The sequence below is a fragment of the Perna viridis genome, chromosome 4, assembly GCF_037379345.1.
Source record: "Perna viridis isolate PV_CMFRI_1.1 ecotype Kerala chromosome 4, ASM3737934v1, whole genome shotgun sequence".
Lineage (NCBI taxonomy): Eukaryota > Metazoa > Mollusca > Bivalvia > Mytilida > Mytilidae > Perna > Perna viridis.
In genome coordinates, this window is record NC_142448.1 from 4,509,801 (window position 1) to 4,522,448 (window position 12,648).

The 12,648-nt window shown below is 32.3% G+C and overlaps 1 protein-coding gene across 1 annotated transcript; it reads left to right on the forward strand.

Moving 5' to 3' along the window:
• The first annotated feature begins 839 nt into the window (after window positions 1-839).
• LOC148618506 (GTP-binding protein Rhes-like) lies at window positions 840-1,519 on the forward strand. Its single transcript, XM_088576887.1, has one exon. The coding sequence runs from the start codon at window positions 872-874 to the stop codon at window positions 1,517-1,519; it is 648 nt and encodes a 215-aa protein (XP_088433013.1). The 5' UTR covers window positions 840-871.
• The last annotated feature ends 11,129 nt before the right edge of the window (window positions 1,520-12,648 follow it).

Sequence of the window (12,648 nt, forward strand, 5' to 3'; positions counted from 1 at the left end):
TTAAATCTATGAACAAAATGGGAAGTGAAGCTAAATCACGAATTCAAAATATAAAGAACGACACAAATAAAAAATATACAAAGAAAACTGTAGAATGAATGTTTCATTTAACATGTAAGAAATTATCCACGATACAAATATACAAACAAATATCCAGTCTAATACATCTTAATGATGAAATAAGAAACTAAATAAATACAAACAAAAGAAATGAAGAAAGAATGAAAAAAATCGTTAATGTCTGCTATAAAATGCGAATTGAAAAACAAACCAAAATGTACAGACAAAATGTAACTACTCCTCTTTTATTGATTAAAAGTAAATGTCGTATATAGATTTCTTTCCGAAACATCATTGTAGTCTTTGCTTTTAAAAGTATTAAATTGACATCTCAATAAATATGTTTTATAATGCTTAACTCGCATTACCTGACAAACATCTTTTATATTTTTATACAAGATTAGAACAAAATTGTAATAAATGAATATGTCTATCCTCTTCAATTCAAAATGTATTAGCCAATAAAATACATTGGTGATCATTAACAATCTATATAAAGCATTGTAGAACTCAATTCTTTAAAGGATTAAATATCGACACAATCTACGGTAAGATCTTGGTTATTTCATATGTATTGTTTAAACAAGCACTTTGTTGCTGTTGCTATAATAATTTCATTAAAGGATGTTAACGGTTTTGAAAGATAAGTTACTGAATGAAACTATTCTAAGTATTACATGTTTTCATTGGTAAGAGCTCTCTATATTTGGTCAGCCAATTAACTCTACATTCAAAATTTCAAACATTTCCATAGAAGTATTTTCTTTAGAATAGGACACCACAACATCCGTTCAGTAAAAGTATTAAAGAAATGTCTCGACCACGGATTTGCAGTGAGGGAAGTGCTGACAAAAAAGTACACTACAGAGTAGCAGTACTGGGAGCTGTTGGTGTGGGAAAATCTTCCATTATTTCACAGTTTCTATATGACAGATTTACCACTGAGTACCAAGAGACTATAGAGGAACTACACAGAGGTGAATATAACGTAGATGGTATAGATTTAACGTTAGATATATTGGATACTGCAGGTCACCATGAATTTCCAGCCATGAGACAGTTAGCTATTAGCTCTAGTGACGCTTTCATTTTAGTATATTCAATGAAAGATATAAGTTCATTTGACGAAGTACAAAAACTTTACGAAAGTATTATAGAAGAAAGGGAACAAGTGCCTATTGTGATTGTTGGTAATAAATCAGACATAAGTACAGAGTTATCTCCCGTAGATAAAGAAACTGCTGCATCTATTGCTTGTTATGATTGGGAAACTGGTTTTGTACAGGCCTCTGCCAAGGACAATATAAATATTGTTGGAATATTCCAGGAACTATTACGCTTGTCCCAGTTTAGACCAGCTCTTAGTCCCGCTGTCAGAAAAAGGCGTGCATCCATGCCAATTACAACTTTATCTAACTCCGTTCATAGACATTCCAGGAATAGTTGTGTTATAACGTGATCATTTTTGCGAAGTTTAATAAAGTACTTTGATATAAAATATATTGACTTTAAAAGTTGACAGCAAAAAAGTGCAAAGCACTTACAAAAAAAATAAAAATAAATCAAAATCTGAGACTTGTTCTATTTATAAAGTCGGTCGTAATTATCAAAAGAAGTGAATTTTGTAAAGACAAAACTGATCTGTAGAATCCTTATATTTTTGTTATCTTTTTATACATGTATATAAGCGAGAAGTAATTTACAATGATATGACCTTAACTGAATATGTTGAATTTTCAACTTTGAAGATGAAACTTAATTGGACTGCCAAACTACATGTAGAATAGTTATAGTCTTTATTATAAATTGTTAAATCTTTTCTTTGTTATAACATTAAAATGTCCAGTTGTCTCCCATTAGCCGTAGTTAATTGTAAAAAATATACAGATATTCATTGGGAACTCATTTAATACTGAAAGTTGGTATGTGATTGGAACTTTGGGTTGTTAATTTACTTTTCATCACTGTAAATTTAAAAAAAAAATCACTGAATATCTCAGTTTGTTTTCATTATCAAGACGTCTTTTTAGCACTTTCTAAAATATGTACCCGACTATTTCTTTTCCTGAAGTAGCATATTTTATCATTATACCTGTTAAGTGTTATTATACCATTATACCTATATACATCCTTCATGATTATCTGATCATTATTACTTTCTGATTTCTTCGTGTTTAAATGTTAAGTGAATGAAGGTTTTGTTAACTTTATGTAATCCATAAGAAGGAATTTTGTGTTAACTCCTTCCAATGTTGAGGACTAGTTGGTACATGTTAAGGACATGTGTAGCTTACGTCGTTGTAGATTATGAAGGCTAGATGGAACTTTGTGTAGGGAATTTAGTTGGAATTCATTTTAATATCGAAGATTAATAAATAAGTGGTAAATATTGGTAAATAGGGACTTTTGTTGACTTCCCGTTCCATGTAGAAGGTTAGGTGAATTTTTGTATAGGAACGTTTATAGTATATGTCGTAGTGGTAGTCTCTTTTCATGTAGCAGAATAGGTTTGCTTAGGATCTTTCTGGTGCAATTTCTTCCAATGTTGAAGATGGTACTGTATTCAGGAAAACTTGTTCCTTCAGCCGATGTTAGAGTCCCCTCGTATTTTGAAGGTTATATAGTTCTTCCTATTGGAACTTATGTAAATTAACTCGTTCACTCTGAAAACCGTTTGTTGATACTTGTTAAACAAACATGAGTTAGCGAGTTTGTGTGTTCAGTGCATAAACTAATCATTTTGAAATAAAATGCATTATTTTACATTATTACCGTGAAGAATCCAAATCCTTATATCAAGTTAAATTAAATAAATCATGTTTTGAACAGAGAGGACATAAAAAAAATATATCTTATCAGAACATGAAGACGAACATAACTCGAGGAATAAGCAATTAAAGAAATTAAGGGTTTTGATAATTCGGATGTAATAAATTCAGACATAATTTAGGTATGTTTAACACCTCTTTAACAGGGGAATATGTACGTACTAAGGGAAATGATAAAATATTCTATAAATTCAAATTAACATCGACACACTCAGCTCTAACACTAACAACTATACGCGTGGTAGTGTTTTGGGAAACTTATCCAGATAAAATCATTTACTTTCGTCAGGATTGACGTCAGCAAATCCAATTTTCTCATTGCTTTGTCTAATACATTGCTATCTTGGTTGTTTGTGTTGATATATTTGGTAGTAACACAAGAAGTGGAAATAATTTGTGGTGACATAAATGTATTTTATTGAATAACATATAAATTGTATCACAAGGATCTCGGAAAACCTATGTCTTATCTTAGACTAATAACATTTCGTCAATTTGTTTCTAAACATAATTCAATTGATAACAATACTGATATTGACGTTTAGAAATATATACAATGTTGGTATTTATGTAAGCATATCATATCAGAGGACTTTCGCCCCGTGCAGGTCCGGGTGTTCAAAGAATAGGCCTGCAGCAGCGCTAAGCTTGTCGTAAAAGGCGACTAAATAGTGCTCAGAAACCTAGCCGGGGTCTAGGCGCTCTGCCCACAGAGCAACTGGGATGTGTGCCCCAGGTGGTGGAATGGGGTACCCCTGGCGTGTTACATGCTGGGGTTGTCAGGCTATAATACGAAAAACCTGACCGCAAACCATAGTGGTGCACCGTGTTGGCAAGGATGCCACGTTCCTCGTACGTTAAAGAACCCTGCTGTGGTATTTGATAGGAGTAGGAACCTTTGCGTTCCGCCACAGGAGGCTAAATTGCCCGACTTCACCCATCCCTCCCTTTTTCTAGTGGCAGTCGGAGTTTGTCGACCCTACTATCCTTGTGTTCCATCCCGTTTTTCATTTCATCATCATTTCATGTTCATTTTATCACCCGTTTCATGTTCATCGTCTGAATATAGCTGGGATATTGCTGCTCGGACGTTAAACCCCAACAATCAATCAATCAGAGGACTTTCCATTGACCTGGTGATTTATATATAATATCAGTGGACTTTCCATGAACCTGGTCATTTATATATAATATCAGAGGACTTTCCATTGACCTGGTCATTTATATATAATATCAGAGGACTTTCCCATGGACCTGGTCATTTACATATAATATCAGAGGACTTTCCATTGACCCGGTCATTTACATATAATATCAGAGGACTTCCATTGACCTGGTCATTTATATATAATATCAGAGGACTTTCCATAGACCTGGTCATTTGCATATAATATCAGAGGACTTTCCATGGACCTGGTCATTTACATATAATATCAGAGGACTTCCATTGACCTGGTCTTTTATATACAATATCAGAGGACTTCCATTGACCTGGTCATTTACAAAAATATCAGAGGACTTTCCATTGACCTGGTCATTTATATATAATATCAGAGGACTTTCCATTGACCTGGTCATTTATATATAATATCAGAGGACTTTCCATGGACCTGGTCATTTACATATAATATCAGAGGACTTTCCATGGACCTGGTCATTTATATATAATATCAGAGGACTTTCCATTGACCTGGTCATTTATATATAATATCAGAGGACTTTCCATTGACCTGGTCAATTTCTATTTATTATATGTGACTTTGTTTTGTTGATTGTTTAAATTGCATAAAGTATCAAGGAATCCTTCTATATAGAATATAAACGAAACAAACACGTGTAAAATGGCTAATTTTGTAGAATACATTAGAATAAAACCTATGCAAGTTTTCACGTGAAACTAGCGTTTAATCTCAAAGATATTATTTTTAATTCTTCAACTGCTTCTTTCGTGAATCTATATTCTCAAGTTAGTCTGTCTTGGACGTCAGAACAGAAAAAAACTTTTCGATATAACACAATGATATATAATTATTGTCTATATTCCAAATGAATTTAATAAAAAAAAAACAAATCAACTCAATAGGTTTCATCTAGACCCTTAATTGATTTGCATTTATTGAGTCACTCAATGGACCGATAGGGAAATCAAGGAAACCAAGTGGTAATCAAACGAATATAATCCAAAGAAAACTAGACAAGGGAAATAGACACAACAATGACTATGAAATAAACCAAAATAACACATACTGAGAACAACCCAAACTCCACTATAAAAGGGAGCATGCACCAGGTGCTCTGGGAGGTTAACTGTCCTCCGCTGTTATAGAAATACACGCTGAGTTGCTCGTAAAATGTCACGTCCAGGTGAACGAAAGAAGAAAGGAAACCTATGACAGGGTTGAAAATCGGAGTGCGCTTCATTATTATATACTACTCAATGTTCATATCAAAGGACCTTAAAGACTTTATCAATATTCTACAAAGACATAACAATTGAAGTACATACGTAATTTGATTCTACCATAGAAATTGGTAATTTGATCGTGTTATTGAACAATGTTTATCCATAATTACAGAATGATGATTGCTTCCTGAGTTGACTGCAAAATGTCAATTAGTGGACCTCGTTGAATGAAAACTAGAAAATATAATAGATATAGAGAAAATCAATTTCAGTCATCATAATTCGTACTGAAATGTTTACTTCCTGAATTCAGTTCATGACAAGGTCTTAGAAAATGCATCTAGAAACTACGCCTATCTTTAAACTGTCTAATGCTTTCACTTTTGATACTGCAATTTTTTTCATCATCCTTTTTTTTAATAATATGCTCTCCTAAATATACAATATCCACTCATATTAATATTACAAGTTTAGACTTGATTTACATGTGTTTCAATGAGTAACATCTCGACAAAAGATCTTTATCCAAACAATAAAAATACAGTATATAATACAGTATACAGTGATCAAAACCAAAAATATCGAAAAGGTAAATCAAGAGCTTTTGCCATGTGCAATATAAGGAATGAAGCTTCAATCACTTAATGTTAGTGATTTTTGTAATTGCACGTGTTTCAATGAGAATATTCTAAAACGGCGCAACCAATTCGTGGTGTTGTTTCACTCCATCTGATTTTTTTTAGATAATTAAGTGTTATCTGTAAATTTGTTTGAATTTGATTATCACATTCAAGTGTGAAGTTTTGTTGGTGGGACCCCTTTTTGACTTGAAAAATATGAAAGCTTCATACGGAAGTGCTGAAGGAATGAAAGGAAAGTTGACATTACGGAATGAAAAGTCATCGCTTTCATCGTATAATTCGGTAAATAGTTTTTCTTTACCATCGATCTCTAAATGTAGGTCAAAATATGATTTCACAGGGTTTGTATTATCCTTTATGTCAAGTTCCTTGGTATAGATGCGATGCATAACATCCCGAAACTAATAATATTCAACGATAATGTGTCATATTTCATTAGATTTTCTTCAAAGGTTATGCAACATACGATTTTATATAAAATACTTTTCTAAAATATTACAATAGGTATAAATCCTTTGTTGTGTTTTTTATCGGTTTGCAACATATTTGTTTTTCGTCAAGTTCCTTACGATGTATTGCAAAAGAAAAAAAACAACCACATAATAAAATCCTTGTATTTAAATTCTGAGATAACAAACTTTCTGTTTAGATCTATGTCTATCAAATCAGATTTTGTCATGTGACTGTTACGTCATCAAAACATTTTTTTCGTGCTTCGTACTTGAAATGTTGGTGTGCACCATATGATTAAGATTATTCTTTCATGATAGAAAACAAAGTAAGAATCATTCTTTAAATGTTATATGGTACGATTATAATGAAATCTGTCAGATAACAGTGATATATAGTTTATAAATAAGTAGAGTACCAGCAGTAAACAGACTTCCTGTTGCTTATTTCTTCTTGTATTACACTAACAGCTACAAACTTAACTATCATCTATATATCATTTTGCATATCATATTGTATTATCAGGACGATTGAATAACTAAACATAGCATTACATTATAGTTAGAATAGTTTAAAATCTATACTGCATTCAGAAAAACTAATCAATGGAACCAAGATTCTAGCGGAAATCAAAATAACGTAATCCAGGGACGAAGACTAGACATGAAAACAGATAAAAGAAAAAAAGAAAATGAGCAACTTGGACTCCATTAAAAACTAGGAGCATGGACCAGGTGTTCCGGTAAGGTAATCGTCGTCTGCTTTTCTAAAAAAACACCAGCCGAGCTGTAGTCCGGGGTAGACGAAAAAGGAAAAGAAAACTATGACACGTTGAACAAATCAGTTTTCATGGTGCAGATGGATACACCGTAACGATCTACGAGTTGTTATCTTGTCCAAGAATGTTTCTTTGTTGTGCTGTTTCATCTTTATGTCCTTTTTGGTATTCCTGAGGTTATCTTGTCCAAGGGTCTTCCTGGTGTTATCTTGTAAAAGGGTGTTCCTTTTTGTTCATCGTGTCCTTTCGGTACTCCTAGTGTTATCTTGTCCAAGGGTGTTCCCTTGCTTTCCTGTTTGTTCTTTATGTCTTTTTCGGTGTTCCTGGTGTTATCTTGTACAAATGTGTTCCTGGTGTTATCTTGTCTAAGTGTATTCTTGGTGTTATCTTTTACAAGTATATTTCTGGTGTTATCTTGTCCAAGTGTATTCCTGGAGTTATCTTGTACAAGTGTATTCCTGGTGTTATCTTGTCCAAGTGTGTTCCTTTGTTGTGCAGTTTGTTGTTCGTGTCCTTTCGGTGTTCCTGGTGTTATCTTGTCTAAGGGTTTTATCCATTTTTTTGCGTAGTCTTCAACGGAATCCATAAGAACATTAAAGTTATAATTCCAATTTATGGAGCTTAGTTCACGGTACTTGGGACCTTTTGAAAGGACCTTACAGAGACAGGAGTGTCAAGACTTGTTTTGTAATGGACATGTAGTAGCGTAAGAGGTGTAGATAGAGTTTAGTTCGAATGTGATGAAGTCCAATAGGGTTTTTTTTATGAAATGAAGAAAACCATCATGGATCCTAGACGATGTATAGTGGCGATGACCATCCGTCTTGGATTTTTGGCAAATAATTTCTTCACATTAATGTTGTTGTTATATTGGCTTGAAAGGTTTCCTATACATTTGATCCTGGCGTCGTATCCGTAAGGTATTGCAGTACTTAGTCTGAGTATCAGTTTGCAATAAGTTCTCAGATATGTGCATACGTAAATTACTCTTGTTTACTTAGCCAAAATTAATACACAAGCCAGTCAGGGATATTAATTTAGAACGTATATAGTATAATACATTCAAAAATAATAATATCAACTAAATGAACGCTAATACTGTCTTTGTGCTACAAATACAAAGAAAAGTGATTACCCACATGTTTCTCCTCTGCTTTGTTCGGCCTTTATATGTATTAACAGTCAGTTATCTAAAACTATAAAAATAAACAATATTTTTAAAAATATTTTTTAATATTTTTTTCTTCAGCAATGTAACGAATTACATACAATGGGCGTCAAATAACAGAAAAAAAAGAATTGCCTCTTGTCCTTTCTTTTCAGGTATATAATAAATTATGGTTCAAAGTTGTTTCTTCGAACCGATTCTATGCTTCCCTTGATTACTATTTTATGAAAACATCGATGATATATAGGCCTTAAAGGGCATCGAAAGAAAAAAGTTATTATATGACCTAATATGATCATCACTTTAACTTTTAGATACATAGCTTTTTCTATCATTGAAATAGGACCGAATAAGATGATACACACAACAATTGCATTAGCGTACAACCTTAATACAAAACAGTAAATGCTTTTAGGTTTAAACATATGTAAACAAGTATAGTCTGAAAGGTTCCGGCATCAAAATCGACGGTAACAGAATGATAAAACTTCTTTATAACAAACCGAAAGGTAAAACAAAGATACATAAATGACCATATCCGGAGTGTGAACAAGACATGTCAGCAGAGGGTTACACTAGTTTAACTAGGCCATTATCACCCCCTTTAATGTAAGGTAGAACATGAACTGAAACAACAAACACTCCTTAAAAGTCTTCCAATAATATACCCAATTCCCTCATCGAATACCTCAACAAACACCATTATAACAAAATGAGATATCCATTAAAAACGCTTACAGTAACTTAAACTAGACCAGAACGTACTAAATATGACAATACCATTAACATTACCAGCATTAGAAATCATTGGTCACGACAATTCTAGTAGACAGGATTTGGAGTAGTAACATAAAGTACTAAATAGGCAAGACTTGTTGTGGTACAATACAAAAAAATGTCGAAGTTTGAGACCATGATTAGGTTTTCCACTAATGCCAATTACATCTGTCTTCTTTTATTTCAATTAGAAGTTGTATTTCATAGTCACCAATATTAAAAAGAAAATTGACAAATAATGCTGAATATATAATTATGTAACTAGACCACTATCAATTCCGATTATGAAAAGTTAAACTTTATTATTACATGAACAAAGTTATAACATTTTAGTTAGCCAATTATCTTTTATCCGTTCTGAAGCCGACAGGGGATTGACAAGTTGACAGGCAATTTTTTCCCTTTAAAACGAAAGTAATTGCTAAAACAAAGACCAAAACAACTGTCATAGATTGTCAATAGTATCCAGACTTACAGGTTCAATCCAAGTTCACATATTTATTAAGTTTTGCAATGTGGCAAGTGAAAAAATGCATATTTACATTCCAAAGGCCAAATAACCTGTGTTCTGGTTAATTGGCTTTATGAAATATGGCATAGTTGTAACTATATAGTTATGGCACATGGGTCTTATCTTTTTCAGTCAATCTAAGACAAACAAGACGTCTTCCACTCTACATCTTTAACTATTATATTTATGTAGATATAACACATTTGCACTAGTTATTGCAATTTTGTGTCTTAACTAACCTTTATTAGAAGTTTTGACCAATGTACTTGTTTCTTTTTTACTCAACTGGACAAGCAATATGACATACATAAATGAACTGTTGTACGATGTTAATTATGGTTAAAGACGTACTATGGTACTGCACTATGGAACGAATTTCAAGATCGTAAAAAACGATCGCTTTCTCTTTTTAAGAAAAGGCTTAAAACTAATATTTTTAGACTTGCGTACTGTGATGCTTGAATGACTGATTTATGATTTTGTTTGAAGGACTGTGATCATAACCTTCGTTTTTGATAGACATAGGTCTGCTTTTTTTTATAACATACTTGTTCAGTCTGTTCTCTTAAAATTGGATTTCAGTTTTATTATTATGAACATTTACGTAATTTTACAATAATTCGCCTGTTCTCAACCAATTTTTAATTCTATTTTATGATTTTTTTTTTTATTTTTCAGCTTTTCATTAAAGTCACATCTTTCATTTAATCTTAAATCAACTTTATAAGATTTTTACTTTATTTGTCAATTATTGTTTCCATTAAACCTGTACATAGTAGGTGTAATTGTTTTACTTATATTGTTTTTTTTTTTTAACTTTTTGACACTTTTCATTTATTAGACTGTATCAATTTTTGTTTGTATTCTAATTTTTATTGTATTGGTTACTTATGTTATGCAACGGAACCTGGATTCTAACGGTAATTTAAAAAAAGAAACTTTGATCAGATGATCAAAACAATGCAAAATTAATAAACTCAAACAACAACGTACAATAAAAAATAACTGAGTACCCGGACTCCATGAAAACTTGAGTTCATGGAACAGGTGCACTGATAGTGTGCATTTCTACAGACATCCACTCATAAAATTACTCAGTAGTCCGTACACAAAAAGGAAAGAAAACGGTGAACACACATATGCTCTTTAAGTGCAGACGGAAATAGAGATTATTCCGATTCAAGAGTTTATGATGACGACCATAAACCTTCTGTAGTGACTACAAATTTTTCACAACATAACACTGTTCAAGAAGCCTAGAAAATAAATACTTGGTTTTAACAAAAAAATGGATTTCGTGTCGACAATATTACAGTTGAGTTCGGAGGACAAATGTTCAAATCAAAACGCAAAGAATTTCCATGAGTACAAATTGTACACTTCACTTAACCGACCTATATTTGTAATAAAAATGCGATGACTGCTTCAGGAAAAAGAGAAAAATCTGGCATATTACCTATACTTCAGTTTTTTTTTTATTAAAATCTCTGAATAATCATACAATCATAGATTAGATACATTTTACCTACACACATATACGTGAAATGAAAGAGTCAATTTAAAAACCTTCGTCTACTACATACCTAAACGATACAAATATCACTACGATTGTTTAAAATCGAAACTTTGCAATAGAGATATTTTGTTTCATTTGTGAAATATAAACTTCAAATCGAATATCCAAATTATTAATGCTTATTACCATAAAACTTTTGTAGTTATAATGGCAATACAAACTGAATAAACATACATGAAAGTATTCTTGCTCTATAGCGAAAGAGTACACAATCGCATCCACGAATGTAACGAGACAACTGTGAAATGTGTATTCCATAGCCCAGCGAAATGGTTATATTGCCATAAAAAAGGGAAGTTTAATTGGACAGTGAAAAATATTTTAAAAAGATAAGTACTACTTGAAATATAGACCAAGGCCATCTTATTTATATATAATGAAAATAAACTATGCGCAATTTAGGACATCAATGTACTTTATACTTTAAAGTACATCTCTGAAATTTTTCTATATTCCTCATCGTGCATTTTAATGGAAATATACGAGAATTTGGTATATATAGTAATAATGATGTAACTAACATTATGGCATAATATGACATGAACACGTTACTTGACAAAATGTGAAGGGCATACGACAAATACACAAAGAACCACTTTCTATGCAATATGTTTATACCCGACGTCAGTTCAAGATCGTAACCGTATTTTTTTAAACATCTACCCTCGAAGCAAAGTTTCTTTTTGTTATTTATGTGCTTCTTTATTCACAAAAACTAAGCATCAACTTGTTGCTGTTCATATGCTTAATTAAAATGAAATTTACTTCCTTACGAGAAACCCCGTTGTTATTTCTCCATCCCTGTTGTCAAATGCCGACGGTTGACAAATACTGATCATTATATTTATCAAATTCTGTGTCAAAAAAATTCTCACAGATGTGAAAATAAATATTTGGCTTGAAACAGATGTCTGCTTTTCAGAAAAAAAAACTTTTGAGATATTTGATAGAGCGGTAAATGAACAGAACAGAACGGAAGTCGAATGATTTAATTATTGATACTTATAGCCTGAGTACGAGTACTATATACTAAACTTCAATCGTTAGTTCTAATTTAGTGGAACTTTTATTCAGAGTACCAAATCATAGATCTTCCAGCCTAAATACTTAATAAATGGAACTTCCAGCCTTAGTACTAAATAAATGGAACTTCCAGCTTAAGTACTTAATAGAATTCCAGCCTAAGCAGTGGCGTAGCTACCATTTGACGCAGCGACGCAAGCTTGCGTGCACAAAATTTTCCTATGAGTGGGGGTGGTGGTCTTATTTTTTTTATAGCCAAGGGAAAAACTGAGGTATGAATATTCATATGGCGGGTCTATTGTATATTGAATCTGTGGTCCTTTGAAACGAGATGCTACCGATTGAAATATTTCCGGATTTATCATAATTCTCTTTCTAACCTGTTTTGATTTTAAACGTTACAAAGTTATACTTCCGCAAAAATTTAAAAAA

What these genes read in the sequence shown, in the direction of transcription:
- LOC148618506 (XM_088576887.1), top strand. Translation starts at nt 872, where the DNA reads ATGTCTCGACCACGGATTTGCAGTGAGGGAAGTGCTGACAAAAAAGTA.